Raw genomic sequence first — 17,407 nt, 5'->3', positions numbered from 1 at the left:
GCCCTCTGCTGCCCCAGCTCCTCCTGCCTGGCTGTCATCTCCTAAAACACCGCCGCTCACCTGTGCGTTCACCGGCCTACACGGCTCAGTCTGGTCTAAACAACAGCCCTCTTCCAAGTCCCTTTTTATTTCTCTAGAGCAAGGTGGGGATGCCCTAACCCTAACCCTAACCCTTTGCCCCGAGCCGGCTGTAAAACGTCGGCAGCAAACCATGGCTCCTCGCAGTCCATCCTCACACACGCTAAGCCCGCTTCCAGGGGAATGTATTCCAACACGGGTTCCGCAGAACAGACAGAAATCCCCCCAGAGCAGACACTGCCACAGTCAGGACATGCTCCTCCGTCCAGAGAACCTTCTGAGGCTGCGCCGCATGCCGATCACTCACCGTGAAGGGAAACCACTTCCTGTGCTTGGGGAGTGCCAGACACAGCACCTTCCGTCCAGCCCCCCGACAGTTCCTCCCTCCCTTCACACAAGCAGTGCTTTTCCTAATGTTATGTTCACCCCCCATCAGCAGATCGGGCAGGGGCAGTGGTCACTGTCAATCATAACCCCCGTAAACTCCCCAGTGCCCCTAATAACACGCCTCCCCCTGAACCCCTTTTCCTAACCCAGAGGAACGGGACCTCGGGCCGTCTGTGGGATTGCGGTTTCTGAGCAGGAGAGCTCTCAGAGTGGAAAATCCTTACCCTATGACCCCGTGAGTCCGTCCCAAAAGCCACACACGTAACAGTCCTCTTGCCCAGTGAAATGACTGAAATGACTTCGTTTCTCTAAAATTCCCATTACAAATAGGGCTTGGACTGTGTGGCTCAGTGGTTGAACATCGATCTATGAACCAGGAGGTCAGGGTTTGACTCCCGGTCAGGGCACATGCCCAGATTATGGGCTCCATCGCCAGTGGGGGACGTGCAGGAGGCAGCCAGTTAATGACTCTCTCTCATCATTGATGTTTTTATCTCTCTCCCTCTCCCTTCCTCTCTGAAGTCAATAAAAATATATTTAAAAAAATAAAATTGCCATTAAAAATAAACTGGCACAAGAGAATAACAAAGATAATTGTGGGGGTGGGTGGGGAAGGGGAGGTTTTTACCAGGGAAGGAGGGAAGAGTGAAGAGATTGTTTTGTTTTAAGGAATTAGCTAGCACAGCCCCAGCGCGGCCAGAGGCCAACACATACTCTGACTAGAGCACAGGGCTCTGGCCTCAGCGCAGCTCCCGGTCGTCTTCCGACTGAACCTCTTCCCAGGATTTTCCAAGTTCCTTTGTAGGAGAAATAGGGATTAGAGAGAGGGGTGGGGGAGGGGAGGGAGAGAAAGCGGACAAACGCGGCAGCAAACCCACACGCAGAGTCCCACACACACTGCGCGGGTCCCACCGGCTCTCAGCACAGGGAGGGTGTGTCTCCAAGGCTTTCCACGTCCTTTCTCGTTGGAGCAGCGGCAGGACCCTCTCACAGTCTCTTCTCTTAGACGGAAGTAAATCCGTGTTTCTCAACCCTGGACACACGTGAGACCCCCTGTGGTCGGGTTCCCAGACAGGACGGCCCTTCCTGTCCCATTTAACCCTCCGTCCTTCCTCATCACTATAAACCCTCCGTCCTTCCCCGTCACTATAAACCCTCCGGGGGTGTTGCGCACACAGAGGACGAAATCCCGATCCTTGCCATGGCCTCCAGGCTCCCCACGGCCCACCACCTGCTCAGGTACTCCAACCAGAATGCCCTCTGCTGCCCCAGCTCCTCCTGCCTGGCTGTCATCTCCTAAAACACCGCCGCTCACCTGTACGTTCATCGGCCTACATGGCTCAGTCTGGTCTAAACAACAGCCCTCTTCCAAGTCCCTTTTTATTTCTCTAGAGCAAGGTGGGGATGCCCTAACCCTAACCCTAACCCTTTGCCCCGAGCCGGCTATAAAACGTCGGCAGCAAACCATGGCTCCTCGCAGTCCATCCTCACACACACGCTAAGCCTGCTTCCAGGGGAATGTATTCCAATACGGGTTCTGCAGAACAGACAGAAATTCCACCCCAGAGCAGACGCTGACACACAGTCAGGACATGCTCCTCTGTCCAGAGAACCTTCTGAGGCTGCGCCGCATGCCGATCACTCACCGTGAAGGGAAACCACTTCCTGTGCTTGGGGAGTGCCAGACACAGCACCTTCCGTCCAGCCCCCCGACAGTTCCTCCCTCCCTTCACACAAGCAGTGCTTTTCCTAATGTTATGTTCACCCCCCATCAGCAGATCGGGCAGGGGCAGTGGTCACTGTGTCAATCATAACCCCCGTAAACTCCCCAGTGCCCCTAATAACACGCCTCCCCCTGAACCCCTTTTCCTAACCCAGAGGAACGGGACCTCGGGCCGTCTGTGGGATTGCGGTTTCTGAGCAGGAGAGCTCTCAGAGTGGAAAATCCTTTCCCTGTGACCCCGTGAGTCCGTCCCAAAAGCCACACACGTAACAGTCCTCTTGGTCCTTCCCCGTCACTATGAACCCTCCGTCCTTCCCCGTCCCTATAAACCCTCCGTCCTTCCCCATCACTATGAACCCTCTGGGAGTGTTGCGCACACGGAGGACGAAATCCCGATCCTCGCCATGGCCTCCAGGCTCCCCGCGGCCCACCACCTGCTCAGGTGCTCCAACCAGAAGGCCCTCTGCTGCCCCAGCTCCTCCTGCCTGGCTGTCACCTCCTAAAACACCGCCGCTCACCTGTGCGTTCACCGGCCTACACGGCTCAGTCTGGTCTAAACAACAGCCCTCTTCCAAGTCCCTTTTTATTTCTCTAGAGCAGGGTGGGGATGCCCTAACCCTAACCCTAACCCTAACCCTTTGCCCCGAGCCGGCTATAAAACGTCGGCAGCAAACCATGGCTCCTCGCAGTCCATCCTCACACACGCTAAGCCCGCTTCCAGGGGAATGTATTCCAACACGGGTTCCGCAGAACAGACAGAAATCCCCCCAGAGCAGACACTGCCACAGTCAGGACATGCTCCTCCGTCCAGAGAACCTTCTGAGGCTGCGCCGCATGCCGATCACTCACCGTGAAGGGAAACCACTTCCTGTGCTTGGGAGTGCCAGACATACGGGTTCTGCAGAACAGACAGAAATTCCACCCCAGAGCAGACGCTGACACACAGTCAGGACATGCTCCTCTGTCCAGAGAACCTTCTGAGGCTGCGCCGCATGCCGATCACTCACCGTGAAGGGAAACCACTTCCTGTGCTTGGGGAGTGCCAGACACAGCACCTTCCGTCCAGCCCCCCGACAGTTCCTCCCTCCCTTCACACAAGCAGTGCTTTTCCTAATGTTATGTTCACCCCCCATCAGCAGATCGGGCAGGGGCAGTGGTCACTGTCAATCATAACCCCCGTAAACTCCCCAGTGCCCCTAATAACACGCCTCCCCCTGAACCCCTTTTCCTAACCCAGAGGAACGGGACCTCGGGCCGTCTGTGGGATTGCGGTTTCTGAGCAGGAGAGCTCTCAGAGTGGAAAATCCTTACCCTATGACCCCGTGAGTCCGTCCCAAAAGCCACACACGTAACAGTCCTCTTGCCCAGTGAAATGACTGAAATGACTTCGTTTCTCTAAAATTCCCATTACAAATAGGGCTTGGACTGTGTGGCTCAGTGGTTGAACATCGATCTATGAACCAGGAGGTCAGTGTTTGACTCCTGGTCAGGGCACATGCCCAGATTATGGGCTCCATCGCCAGTGGGGGACGTGCAGGAGGCAGCCAGTCAATGACTCTCTCTCATCATTGATGTTTTTATCTCTCTCCCTCTCCCTTCCTCTCTGAAGTCACATACTCTGACTAGAGCACAGGGCTCTGGCCTCAGGAGCAGACACAGGAGAAACGGGGGAGTGCGTGCACACCCACGTGCTTCCCGGGCACTCACTTCTGCAGGCGAGATCATTGGTTCTGTTGTGCTCTGCACACTCCCCTCCCCACGCCAGCGGCTGCTCGACATGCCGGGACACCCGGCCTCGGCACTGCTGCTGGCAGTCTCGGACGCCCCGGCAGGCGGCCGTCTGGGGGAGCAATCGCGTTGCAGGCGAGGACGACTTACCAAGTAGTTGATGACGTAGAACTGGTCGTACTCCCGGTTGCGGGGGTTGATCCTGCGGTGCTGCTTCTTCCGCATGTGGTCCTTGAGCAGGCTCCTGTCCCTGAAGGTCCTCTCGCAGTACAGGCACTGCAGGCTGCAGGCACAGGCGGTCAGGGGCTCCGCAGGCCGGGCAGCTGCTTGCTCACTATCCAGTCACGCGTGTTCATTCTAGGCCACTCCGCACCTTCCACCGGGACGCGCCCCCTCGCTGACCCCTGTTTCAAGTGCCTGGCTAGGCAGGATGCGTGTTTATTTCTGCGCTTGCTAAGCTGGCTGGCTGGTTAAAATCGAAACAAAGAGAGCTAATGTCCCCTATTACTTAGGTGGTTTACTAATCAACCTGCCCCGGCTGCACATGCAAACAGAGGCCTGTTCTTCAAAGGACGACAACGGTAAGGCATGGCTGCGCTCCCCAAGGGCAGCAGCGAGGCCTGGTCGGGCGCCCTAAACAGGCGGGAGGATGCACAGCCTCCGTAGCTCACATGAAGCTGAAGAACATACCACATGTGCAGGATATTTACTGACACACTCGTAGGTTATAGTGAGAAGTAAAGAAATCACACATCACATTCAGAACCGTGGTCTGGGAAGCGCTCCGAGGAGGGCGCACGGAGACAGAACCAACCCCAGGCGCCCCATTTCCTAGGCCGGACGGGAGCGTGCGCCTCCCAGCTCACTGCGCGCACCTGAGGTGGAATGCAGCGCTGGGGATAGGTGCCGTCTTCACTTAAAAAGACAACATGATCTGCACAGAGTGAGACTTGCACCCGACAGAGGTCCTCCACCATGAAAAATGAAGAGTCCATTTCTGTTGCTACTTCAGGTAAGCTAAGTTTTAAACATTCAACGAGCCCAGGACTCAGGGCTGCAGGCTGTGCTGCATGAAGTACTTACTTGTCCAGCTTTCTCTGCAACGTGCGCAGGAATTCACCGCAGTTCACGATGTTGTCCGGCAGCCCGATGTTGAAGGCATGCTCTCTGGCCATGTGGTTCAAAAGCACAGATCTAGGAAGAAAGCTGAGCAGTTTGTATTATGTACACATCACTCAGGAACAAGTCAGGTCAGCAAGAGCGCATGTAAAACAAGAAACAACCTAATCGAAGTACACGCAAGTGTTACCGAGACACACACCAGGCCATGGAGACAGCTGCCAGGTGTGTGAGCCACTGTCAGGGTTCCCTCCGAACTGGGTTTCTGTCCTTAAAACTACTACACAAACAGTGCCTTCCTTTCCAGTTCATCACGGGGACCGGGAGAGACAGCTGCCCGAGATGAACGTGACCGGCTGTGAGCTGGGGTCACAGAAACTTAGTGATTCCTTTTCCAAAGTCAAACACCCAACGTGCTCACAGAGTTAACACGTTAACGTGGACAGTGTGTCTGCAGCCGTTTGCTCACAGTCCTCCTGTCGGCCAATTAGAAAAGGCATTTCTCTCCTCTGCTCACAGCAACGACAGTTCACCTCTGCTGTTGGGCATTTTAAAAAAAATCACTGCTGGTAACAGGAAAGGTTCCATGGGACTAACTGATATAAATTCTGACATCACCAATGTTCTGATGAGTTTTCACACGAAATAGTCACGTTTAAAGACATGCACGATGGCAAACCTGTTCCCGAGGAATTCCTCATCGCAAAACATGCAGATGCCATGGAAGTTGTTGTCATTTCGCTCCCGCTGCTGCTGCTCCAGAATTCCTTTCTGTAAAGTAGAAGCAGATGCCTGATGAGACCTGGTAGGTGAGCAGTGAGCACGGCCAGCCTGGACGGGAGACACCGGGTGGAAGCACAGGGGGCAGCGTATAAGGACGCGGACAGCATTTTATATTTCTCCATTCCACTTGCATTTAACTTCCAACTCCAGGCCTGGCCCATGTGGCTCAGTGGTTGAGCGTTGACCTATGAACCAGGAGGTCACGGTTTGATTCCTGGTCAGGGCATATGCCTGGGTTATGGGCTTGATCGCCAGTGTGGGGCGCGCAAGAGGCAGCTGACCCATGATTCTCTCTCATCATTGATGTTTCTATCTCCCTCTCCCTTCCTCTCTGAAATCAATAAAACTATATTAAAAAAATGAATCAATAAAAATATATTTAAAATAAATTCCAACCCACACTGGCAAATGCCTGCAGACACTCCATTGAAGGCTGTGCACAAAACTCAAGTCCACGGAGCCTCACTGTCCTTCCCGACCTCGTCCTGCTCCCTCTTCACTAGTCATCTCTGCTCCTCACCGTCTCTCAGAGACAAAACGTGGTGAGTCTTTGACTTGCTCCTTCCTGTGGTCCAGTTTACTCTGGAATCAGGTTCTGATCAATTGTTCACTTGCACCACGGTTCCCGTTGCTTCTCTCCACCGTTCCCAGCGCTGTCGCCGAGGCCCTTTCCAACCAGTCGCTGTGGGGTTACCGTGAGTCATCTCCAGGGTCTCCCGACCTCACCTTCTTTCCCTCAGGCCATCCTCCCTCGGCTGCTGGAAAAACTTCCCCTAAACATTGTTTACACGTATAATTACTCTGACTCAGATAATCTGAAATACGCTTTGGCACCACCTGAAGTCAGGTAATTGATGGACAGGGTTCGACTGCGCCCGGGTTATTAAATGTGGGATGTAATTGTTACCCAGGCAGCAGCCATCCTCTGCTCACTCCCACCCTCTCTGGCGCGGCCGCCTGCTTCTCTGCGGAAAGGATATGGAAAGTCTTTGAAGTTATAAAAAGTCTCTATACTGTTCTTGTATTACACTGGCATCTACTCTCCAGCGTCTCTCATTGCACGGGGCTCAAAATAGGAGCTTCGTGAAGTTTACTGCTGATTCCATAAGTATTTATGGAACAGCTTAAATACGAGCGAGGGTCTAGCGGCTTATCCCGGTCCATGTGGCCTCTCTGGAAATGTTTCACCAGACATCTGCAACAGTAATCCACTGAAGAAAACATTCAGGAGCGACCATAATAGAGCCAATTCCTGCTCTTCAGCTCCCAGCATCATGGGAGAAAGGACATCACACTCCCGTGAACTACACAGACGCTGCAGATATCTCATCTGTTTTCTGACATCGGGTAACAGACAGCACAGGGCTGGGCCCTTAAGAGAAATACATCATTCTCTGTTGGGTGGTGTTTTTCAACTTGCAACACAGAAAAATTAAACCCAATCGAACTACAGCTGCCTTGCTTGGTAGAGAAAAAAGAGACAGGAGTTTAAGATACTCAAGTGAGCCTGGCTGGCGTGGCTCAGTGGTTGAGCGTCGACCTATGAACCAGGAGGTCACGGTTCAATTCCCTGTCAGGGCACATGCCTGGCTGTGGGCTCGATCCCCAGTGGAGTGTGCACAGGAGGCAGCCGATGATGTTTCTCTCTCTCTCTCCCTCTCCCTCTCCCTTCCTCTCTGAAATCAATTAAAAAAATACACATTAAAAAAAAAAAAGATATTCAAGTGAGTGGAATCTGTGGGACAAGGTACCAGGAAGGAGGGAGCTGCAGAGGAGCTCAAGGACACTACCGGATGCTTGGATGTTTGTGCAAATCCTGAGCTGGACGTGTGCAGGCCGGACTTGGGAGGCTGGCATAGAAGTCGCAGCCATGGAAGATGCTGGAGCTCTGACCCACAGAACTGGACCTCGTGCCATCAGGGCGCACAGCGCACAGAACAGCCCCGTTTTAGACCCGGGAGGCGAGGTCTTCATGGTAGCAAGCCATGCTGGTGCACGCAATAGACTTTATTCACAGACTTGGACAATTAAAAAAATACACATTAAAAAAAAAAAAGATATTCAAGTGAGTGGAATCTGTGGGACAAGGTACCAGGAAGGAGGGAGCTGCAGAGGAGCTCAAGGACACTACCGGATGCTTGGATGTTTGTGCAAATCCTGAGCTGGACGTGTGCAGGCCGGACTTGGGAGGCCGGCAGAGAAGTCGCAGCCGTGGAAGATGCCGGAGCTCTGACCCACAGAACGGGACCTCGCGCCATCAGGGCGCATAGCGCACAGAACAGCCCCGTTTTAGACCCGGGAGGCGAGGTCTTCATGGTAGCAAGCCATGCTGGTGCACGCAATAGACTTTATTCACAGACTTGGACTGCTCTCTAGCCGTGCTGGTCACGCTCCAAAGAGAGAAATACTTATAATGAAGAGTGCCTCAGATGTTACGCATTTGAACTTCTCCAAGCAGCTGATGAAACCAGATAAATTGTCATTGCAAAGCAGGCTGGGTAAAAGCCACTGTTGTAAGAACACAAGACCAGCCTGTGGATTAGGCGGAGGGTCGTCATAACAGGCTGTGCGCTGTCTAATGGGTTTAAAATGTCACGTTGGGCAGCAGAGGGTCGGGTCAGCGCCTCGTCCATCCTGACTCATGCGCTGTAGGCAGGGCAACTCGGATGAAGCTGCACACAGCGCAGGTGGCTCTCGGCACAGGCGCAGGGGTCGCACACGGGAGCAGGAACAAGCATGTGAGTCAGGGGGGAAATGGCAGAAATCAGCCAATCAGGAGAAAGCGATTAGAGCACGTCAGTAAGTGTTTGTACAGAGGAAAGCAGAAGCTGACGTCTGGAATGGCAGAGCCCACGGAACAGCTTGCTCTGCCACAAGGTGAAACCAAGGCTGCCGTCTCCCATCACAGTGTCAACAATGCTCACTAGAGTCTGCCAGGCAGGTTCACACGCCACACGCGAAGCCAGTTCCAGGGCAGGTGCACAGTCTACAAGGAAGAGCTCTTCACCGTTCCAACTGGTCACCGGCTACAGGCCTGAGAGCTCCCACAGGGGCCGGTGCAGGGGTCCTGGTGGCCGCTCAGCCACGGGAGGTGGAGGTTGAGTCACGGCTCCGACATACATTAAGGAGTGGGAGCGCCTTGTTAGGGGCCCACAGCTGCTAACTGGCTAACCCAGCCGTGGGCAAACTACGGCCCGCGGGCCGGATCCGGCCCATTTGAAATGAATAAAACTAAAAAAAAAAAAGACCGTACCCTTTTATGTAATGATGTTTACTTTGAATTTATATTAGTTCACACAAACACTCCATCCATGCTTTTGTTCCGGCCCTCCGGTCCAGTTTAAGAACCCATTGTGGCCCTCGAGTCAAAAAGTTTGCCCACCCCTGGACTAACCACTCCCGCCTCTTGCCCTCACTCTCCACCACTGTAATGTCATTTAGGACACCAGGATTTTCTCTTGTCCACTTAGGTCCGTATGCACCCTCCCTCCCTTTCCACAGCTCTCCCGCTCCCCAGGCCTTCTCACTGGTGAGATGCGGTATTATTGGTAGTTTCGTGATCAACAACACTTGCTGAGCGCGTTCCATGGGGTAGAGCAGGGGTCCTCAAACTTTTTAAACAGGGGGCCAGTTCACTGTCCCTCAGACCGTTGGAGGGCCGGACTATAGTTTAAAAAAACACTATGAACAAATTCCTATGCACACTGCACATATCTTATTTTGAAGTAAAAAAACAAAACGGGAACAAATACAATATTTGTATTTGCATGTGGCCCGCGGGCCGTAGTTTGAGGACCCCTGGGGTAGAGGCTGTCCTGAGTGTGACACGTGCCTGGCCTCCGTCTTCACAAGCGCTACAGGTCATTCTACCATCGTCTCCGTCGCACATGTCACAGTCCTTCTGCTTCAGGCCGCCCGCTTTTACAACACGCCCGCCCTGACTTCTGGGTGCGATCCCCTGGTTAGGCAGGAATTCAGTGACTCTGTGAGCTGCCTGCAGTTCTGTGCAAGTTGCTTCTGTAAGCGGCCATCAGGCTCACTTTCAGCACCGCCATCCGTCTGTGGGACTGAGGATGGTGACAGGTGTGATGTGATTTGTAGTGAGAAGTGTCTGTTCGGTCTTGCCTCTGTCCTGGCACACGGCTCCTGAGGTCCCTGACATTTCCTAGGGGTCGAGGCTGCATGGGTGTCTCCTGCTGTGCACGGGAGCGACTCTGGGGGCACCCAGGGACTGGGACGTGGAGTCAACGTGATCCGAGGATCGGAACTTTCAGGCCCACCCCTCCCCACCTCCCTGCAGGGCGAGCAGCTGGAGGCCGAGCTCCGTCACCCACGGCCGATGGTTTGGTCCCGCAGGCCTGAGCCTGCACACCGACCCACAGGACAGGGGCGGAGCTCCTGGGCTGATGGACCACAATGTGTCCACGTGCTGTCCTCCGGCCGGATCCACGGGCAGAGGCCCCTGCGTGGGCCTTCCCGTGCTGCTCCCCCAACTGAGCTCAGTCGCTGTCTCCTATCTGTGCGACACACGCGTAACCAGCAGCCAACAGGCTTCCGGGGCTCTGCGCTGCTCTAGCAGAGTCACTGAACCCAAGGAGCACCTCGCTCTACAGCCGGTGGGTCAGAGCAGGGGGCCCGGGCTTGTGGTTGGCATCTGAAGTAGGGGCTGAGCCCTTAACCTGAGGTCCCTATGCTCTTGGGGAGACAAGTGTCCAAAGTGAGTTGAATGTAGGACACCTCCTGATGTTGGGGAACCGCTGGATGTGGGGAAACCCCCAGACGGGAACTGGGTCAGAAATGAATTGTCATCTACAATTAATGGATACAGCTATTTCTAGGGACGCGAGTCTATCTGTAGACGTTCAGTAAAGACTCTGGGTGCTGAGTGACACAGGGCAGAAGCAGTGGGTTGGTAGTAGGAGGGTCTATAGGGTCAGTGCTGAGTGAAACAGGGCGGAAGCAGTGGGTTGGTTGTAGGAGGGTCTATAGGGTCAGTGCTGAGTGACACAGGGTGGAAGCAGTGGGGTTGGTTGTAGGAGGGTCTGTACTGAGTGACACAGGGCGGAAGCAGTAGGGTTTGAGTTCTTACAAAGAGACCCTGTGGGTACCCGCATTATGACCGCTTGGCCATTCTCAAAACCACCGTGGGCAAGAGTGACAAAACTAATGGAAATGAAAAATTATGAATAAGTATAAGCAAACAAAATCCATAGAAGATGACAGCAAATTGATCCCTGTTTTGCAGATGTTAAGACGTGAGAATAGGAAAAGAGAACCTCAGGAGTTCTGCTACTTCACTGGGTTTGCTGCTATAGAAAAAGCATATTTTTCTTGCATATAGATCAACATCCAACAATACCATCTTCCTTGCGGGAGAAATCACCATTGGGGACGTTCACAATACATAACGCGCCTCAGGGACTTCTCAGATCACGTGATCATGGTCGAAGCGGTTTATTTTCCTCCGCGCCCTCCTGAGGATTTAGCAGAAACAGTGACCTCCCGGTTCCCTCATAACACATCTGGCCGAGTCCACAGGTCCCAGGAGCACTAATAAGCAGCCCCTGAAGGAAGGACGGGCCCATTCCAAGTAATAATCGAGCGTAACCACAAACAGCAATGAAAAACCGCACTTTTAAACAAAGTAACTTAAAAATGACTTCCTGTTGGACTTATGAAAATGAACACTTAACACTCGAATACACTGTTACCCTTTTTAAAGACGACAGCTGCTGAGGTATTAAAATTAGCTCTCCGCGGCTCAGGTTGGAAAGGAGAAAGGCCACTGTGTGCACCAAGCACAGGCCTCTGGCCAGGATAAAAGCCGGGGCGGGCAGAGCGCATTCCAGTGGGGGGAGCGTTCAATTCCACTCCATGTCAGCCGACGGCATTTTTCCACGACGGCTGAACCCCAGCATGTGTCAGGCGGTTAAAATTACACCTAAATGTGGAAGCTTTGCTGTTATTTCAGAGGTAATCCAGGAAGCAAAGCAGAGCCCCAAGTTGCCCCTGCGTTTTTGCACGGAAGGCTTTAATCTTCAGTCACGGGCACGCTTTTACTGTTCTAAGGTCTGGATGTAGTGCCTCCTCTTTTGTGCATGTTTGAAAGTTTCCGGAATAAAAGTAAAACCAGCAACAACGAGAGAACAACAGCACAGTGACGAGTGTGTGTTCCCAGCCACTGTGCGTCCCTCGCACAGGCCTTACCAGTCTCTGCGCCTGCAGCTCCTCCCTCAGCACCCGGTCCTCCGGCAGCACGTCACACAGCAGGAAGTAGCTGTCCTGCTCTTCTGTGAGAGGAGAGAAATCAGTGAGACAATATTTACCATTTTCCCCAGGCCTTACTCCTTAAAATATGTGTCTATATCTTTATCCACATCTAATCTATATCCATATCCTTATCATATCCATATCTAATCTATACCCACATGTATATCTAATCTATATCCATACCCATATCCATTCCTATAGCCTCCATATCTATATCTATATCCATATCTAATTTATATCTATATCCTTATCCATATCCATATCTATATCTAATACCTATATCCATATCCATGTCCATACCCATATCTATTATCTAATCTATATCTATATCCATAACCATATCTATTACCCATATCCATATCCATGTCTATATATCTATATCTATGTCTATGTCTATATCTATATATCTATATCTATATCTACATCTATGTGAGTGTCTATTAAGAGCTCTCCTCTGAAGTATTGGTCTCTTAGCTTTATTGAAGTTAGGCAACAATAACACAGCAGTTTAATTTGGATTGGTAGTAGGAGGGTCTATAGCAGTGGTTCTCAACCTTCTGGCCCTTTAAATACAGTTCCTCATGTTGTGACCCAACCATAAAATTACTTTCGTTGCTACTTCATAACTGTAATGTTGCTACTGTTGTGAATCGTAATGTAAATATCTGATATGCAGGATGGTCTTAGGCGACCCCTGTGAAAGGGTCGTTCGACCACCAAAGGGGTCGCGACCCACAGGTTGAGAACCGCTCGTCTATAGGGTCGGTGCTGAGTGACACAGGGAGGAAGCAGTGGGGCTGGCTCTCGGGGAAGTGAGAGAATTCTGATTTGAGGAAGTGGGACTCCCCCTTTGAATTCTGGGTCCCGGGAAAAGGCGGCAGCCCCGAAGCGCACTGACCCAGTGGAGCGGTGGAGTTGATTCGGATCACGCTGCAGAAGTCGGTGATGGGCTGCTCTCTGAACCTCCTCCTCCAGTACAGGATGTACCTGGGCAGGCAAAGAAAAAAGGTGGTGAGGAGACTCAATACGGCCCTTTAACATTTAATTATTCAAAGCCACAAAGAGAATGTTGACTGAACACTGCTAGACAATTTATACATCGAAAGGCAGAACATTGTAGAAGTATAAAATAAGTATTTAATAAAGTGAAATTACCCCGTAAAGGCATGGAAATGATTAAACTCGACTATCCTCAAATTCAATAAACAGCCATATGGGAAGTTAAAAATCAATTATTTTATGTGATAATGAAGTTTTTCTGAAATCACACTTAATTTATATGAATTAAAAATGTACACATTTTCCAATCAATGGAAAGTTGGGTGTCTATCTTAACACATCAAAATAATAGATGTCATGATAATAATGGGATGAGAAGTCAGCCAATGTCTCTATAACAAGAGAAAAGAGCTCCAAAAAAGTTCCGTATGTGTCTGATGTGTGGTGAACTTGGCCTTTGGAAAGAAGGTCAAGTTTTAAAAAATATTTTAAAAAATTTATTTATTGATTTCACAGAGGAAAGGACATGGAGAGAGGGATAGAAACATCAGTGACGACAATCATTGTCCGGCTGCCTCCTGCACGCCTCCCAATGGGAATCGAGCCTGCAACCTGGGCATGTACCCTGACTGGGAATCGAACCATGACCTCCTGGTCAATAGGTCGACTCTCAACCACTGACTGGCCGGGAAAGACGGTCAAGTTTTGATTCTTCTATCTAATGGGCAGAGTTAGAGGCACACAGGCTGATATGCTAGTAAAAGCAGAACATAACACCAGACCTGCATGTCTGATGCAAGAGGGAGGGAGAGGACAGAGGCAGCCCGCTGTCCACCTCCCCATGTGTCTAACAGGCGTATACTGGCAGCGGCAGTCCCACTCAGGGATTGGGACCAGGAGAACGCGGTCCCCTTCGGGGGAGACAGGAGACGGAATGTGGGCTCCATAGTCGACAGTGTCACGTGATGGCCGTTCGTGCCAGTTCCACACCAACAGGACCCGCCGTGGGTGCGGTGACAGGAGCCTTTCCTCAGGGCAAAGGGCTCCGCCGTGAGAGCTCCTCGGACAATGCCCTCTGTGCGTAAAGGGGGTCAAGCATCCCTGTTCCAAACACGGCCCTTTGGGGCCTTGGCACATCTCTCCTGGGCGCCTGCCTGGGAGGCCTGACGCAGCGAGAGCGCACCTGTGGCCCACACTAAAATGAGACCAGGCTGATGGAGGCCCACAGCCAACAGCCTGGGGAGGGGCAAAGGGAGTCCTCCGCTGGGGCAGCGGGTCTGCTCCAGAACCCGCAGGACTGCCACAGCGTGCGCCACCCCCACCCTGCAGCCTCCCCACTCCAGGGGACAGAGTGCTAAGGCCCCTTAAAGTCCAGGGGAAGCCTAAAGACTACAAATGCGCATGTTGAATAGGGATGATTTACACAGAAGTAGGCCTTCCTCCAGGAATAATCAACTTCGCTCGTTTATGAACGACACCAACACTTACCTTCGGAAGTCAGCGACCAGCCTGACATCAGCTATGACGAGCTTGTGCTCGATGATCATGTGCTTCAGAAGCGGGTCCTGCTGAGCTGTGGGGAAGTGCTCTTCACAGAAGATACAGGGCACCGAGGGCGAGCCTTCGGGGGTGCCGCTGCGCCCCGCGCCCTCGGGCAGGGACAGCGGCTCCAGGATGCAGTCCCGACCATCTGGGAGAGCGGGGAGAGAGGAGCTGACACCGGCCTCCGCAGGATTTCCCTCCTGCATGAAAGGGCCCTGAGGTACTGGCATGTCTCAGGAAGAAGCACACAGGCCAGACGCGCAGCACCATTTTAAACGGCTCTGCCACTCGGAGGAGGAGGCTGCAAAACTGCTCACATTCCCCATTTGCTGCTTGAATGGGGGAACCCGTTGGGCAGGGCAGCTGTTTCAGCTTGGACACTGGCCCATGGCAACACTTCTGGAGGCCCCTGAGGGTCTAAGGCCGGGCGCTGACCTGTGGCCGAGTCATCGCTGGATGGGAGGTGAGCGCACACCAAGGCCTCAGGGACACCAGCTCATCTCCCCAGCTGCTTCCTGCGCACCTGCAGCCTCTCCTGTTGCTATTTGTCACGTGCAGAGAGGAGCTCTCACATGGGGTGGACGCTGCAGGAGCTGGGTGGCCCAGGTGGCAATTTTCAATGCTGACTGACATCTACCACTAGCTAAATACGCAATTACGTATCGTAGTTCAAGTTCTTATGAACAGAGGCGAGTGCTCACATGAAAACTGGGAGATTATTAAAAATATACAAGCACTTTAGAAGAAGTAGCAACAAGACTGGTGTGTTACCAGTTGTCTATTAAATTAGGCAATGAAATCAAGGCGTTCTAGACCCTACAGTTCTCAGTTGTAGGTTAAGTTTTATAAAACACAGGGTGGGAGAAGTAATCCTATCTAATAAAAGAGTAATATGCAAATTAACCATCACTCCAACACAAAGATGGTGGTGCCCAGTCCTCTCAGCCCCGCTGGCGGCCGCTGAGAGCAGGCCCCGCTTGGCTGTCACTGGCGGTGACCTGGGAGCAGCCAAGCGGGCCCCGCAGACAGCAGAGAACCATGGGGAGCAGGCCTAAGCTGTCAGTAGGACATCCCCTGAGGGCTCCCGGATTGGAGAGGGTGCAGGTCAGGCTGAGGGACCTCCCCTCCCGCCCCCCGTGCATGAATTTCGTGCACCGGGCCTCTAGTATACTTATGAAACTCGATAATATTTTACAACCACTGGAACATGACAATGCACCGGGCCTCTAGTATACTTATGAAACTCGATAATAATATTTTACAACCACTGGAACATGACAACAGGCAGCATACTCTACATCAGGGGTCCTCAAACTACGGCCCGCGGGCCACATGCAAATACAAATATTGTATTTGTTCCCGTTTTTTTTTTTTTTTTTACTTCAAAATAAGATATGTGCAGTGTGCATAGGAATTTGTTCATAGTTTTTTTTTAAACTATAGTCTGGCCCTCCAACGGTCTGAGGGACAGTGAACTGGCCCCCTGTTTAAAAAGTTTGAGGACCCCTGCTCTACATAAAGGTAACATGAGCAAACATTACCTGCCACCTAGGATCATACTGTTTAATGGCGCTTCGGGTCACTAAAATGGTGCTTCGGGTCATTACACTCTGATAATCAAATTAATTGATAACCATCCTAAAAAATGGGAGTATCAAGACTGGCAGGGTGTTTTGGTTTGTTTTTGCTGTTTTATTTGGAAAATGTTGTAAACAAACTCTTAGTTTTCTTTCTTTTTTTTTTTTTTACACCCTAAGAGCCGAACTTAGCCCAGTCCAGAAGAGCCCAGGCTACCCTCGTCCTGATGGGTGGAGCCTAGCCCGGAAGAGCCACGCCCACTCCAGAGGGGCAGGGCCTAGCCCTGGGGAGCCACGCCCACTCCAGAGGGGCAGGGCCTATCCCTTCACGGAACCCTGTTCCTACAGACCTAGTTTTCAATGTGGACATTTCTTTGCTTCTCCTTTATTTACATTGTGTAACTTATTTGAGTTAAATGCTTCCTTCAATGCGTTACCAAGCCTGGACAGTATTTTTGAGCCTGTCCCTTACAATTTGTTTGGGCAGACATTTATCCTTCCTAGGCGATCTCCCTTACTGTCTTGATTTTATCCTGATACTTAAACTCCAGGAAGGTAACTTTATCTCTACATTCGTGAGGGTTTTCTCTCTTACACTACAGAACGGCCTCTACTTCCTAAAGGAGCCAGTTCTCTGACTGCTAAGAGTAGGTCCCCTCCCCATGCTTCTGGAGAAGGGGAAAGGCTGGATCTAGGCTTTTTAACCACAACCCATCTCCACAGCTCAGAGTAAGACTGTAAGGCCCTTCTTTAATTTCCCCCGGGCTGAGAATTCATTTTGTAAATCACCGAGGCCCAGTATTGAGAGTGATTTACTGTCCTCTCGCAGAGAGTGGGGAGTGGGGTGGACGCAAACACATGGGCGCCACACCCTCCGGCACGCGCTGGGCCCGCCGAGGGGGCCGCGCAGGGTTGGCCCTCACTCGGCGCTGCGGGCTGCCGCTCCTCCGGGCAAGAACAGGGCTGTACACACACTCAGCCCTTACACCTACCAAAGCTGTGCTTGGAAGCAAGGAGCTAATCAACACAAGCAAAAGAGCCACGCAACCTCTATTCCAACATTACTGAGGAAGCAGAGTGACGGAAACGGCGTGAGGTCGTGCAAACGAGAGCCGGCCTGTGAGTTAGGGCGGGTCTGTGCACGGGGGTGCGCACTTGCTAAACAGCAGTTAGGAAGACACCGAGAAATACTGAAAACCAT

At 52.1% G+C, this 17,407-nt stretch overlaps 1 protein-coding gene across 1 annotated transcript in view; it reads right to left on the bottom strand.

The window, feature by feature from the left end:
- ZNF277 (zinc finger protein 277) overlaps positions 1 to 17,407 on the bottom strand; it is a 33,943-nt gene that overhangs the window by 10,748 nt on the left and 5,788 nt on the right. Inside the window, exons 2-7 of the mRNA XM_014547170.1 lie at positions 14,576 to 14,777; positions 12,987 to 13,075; positions 12,026 to 12,108; positions 5,715 to 5,806; positions 5,000 to 5,110; positions 4,067 to 4,199 (exon numbers count right to left, since the gene is read on the bottom strand). Of these exons, the coding sequence (XP_014402656.1) occupies positions 4,067 to 4,199; positions 5,000 to 5,110; positions 5,715 to 5,806; positions 12,026 to 12,108; positions 12,987 to 13,075; positions 14,576 to 14,777 (710 nt within the window). The remainder of the gene's footprint in view (positions 1 to 4,066; positions 4,200 to 4,999; positions 5,111 to 5,714; positions 5,807 to 12,025; positions 12,109 to 12,986; positions 13,076 to 14,575; positions 14,778 to 17,407) is intronic.

Source organism: Myotis brandtii, unplaced genomic scaffold (assembly GCF_000412655.1).
Source record: "Myotis brandtii unplaced genomic scaffold, ASM41265v1 scaffold466, whole genome shotgun sequence".
Classification (NCBI taxonomy): Eukaryota; Metazoa; Chordata; class Mammalia; order Chiroptera; family Vespertilionidae; genus Myotis; species Myotis brandtii.
The sequence above is the reverse complement of the archived record's forward strand: the minus strand, read 5'-3'. Positions and strand labels throughout refer to the sequence as shown.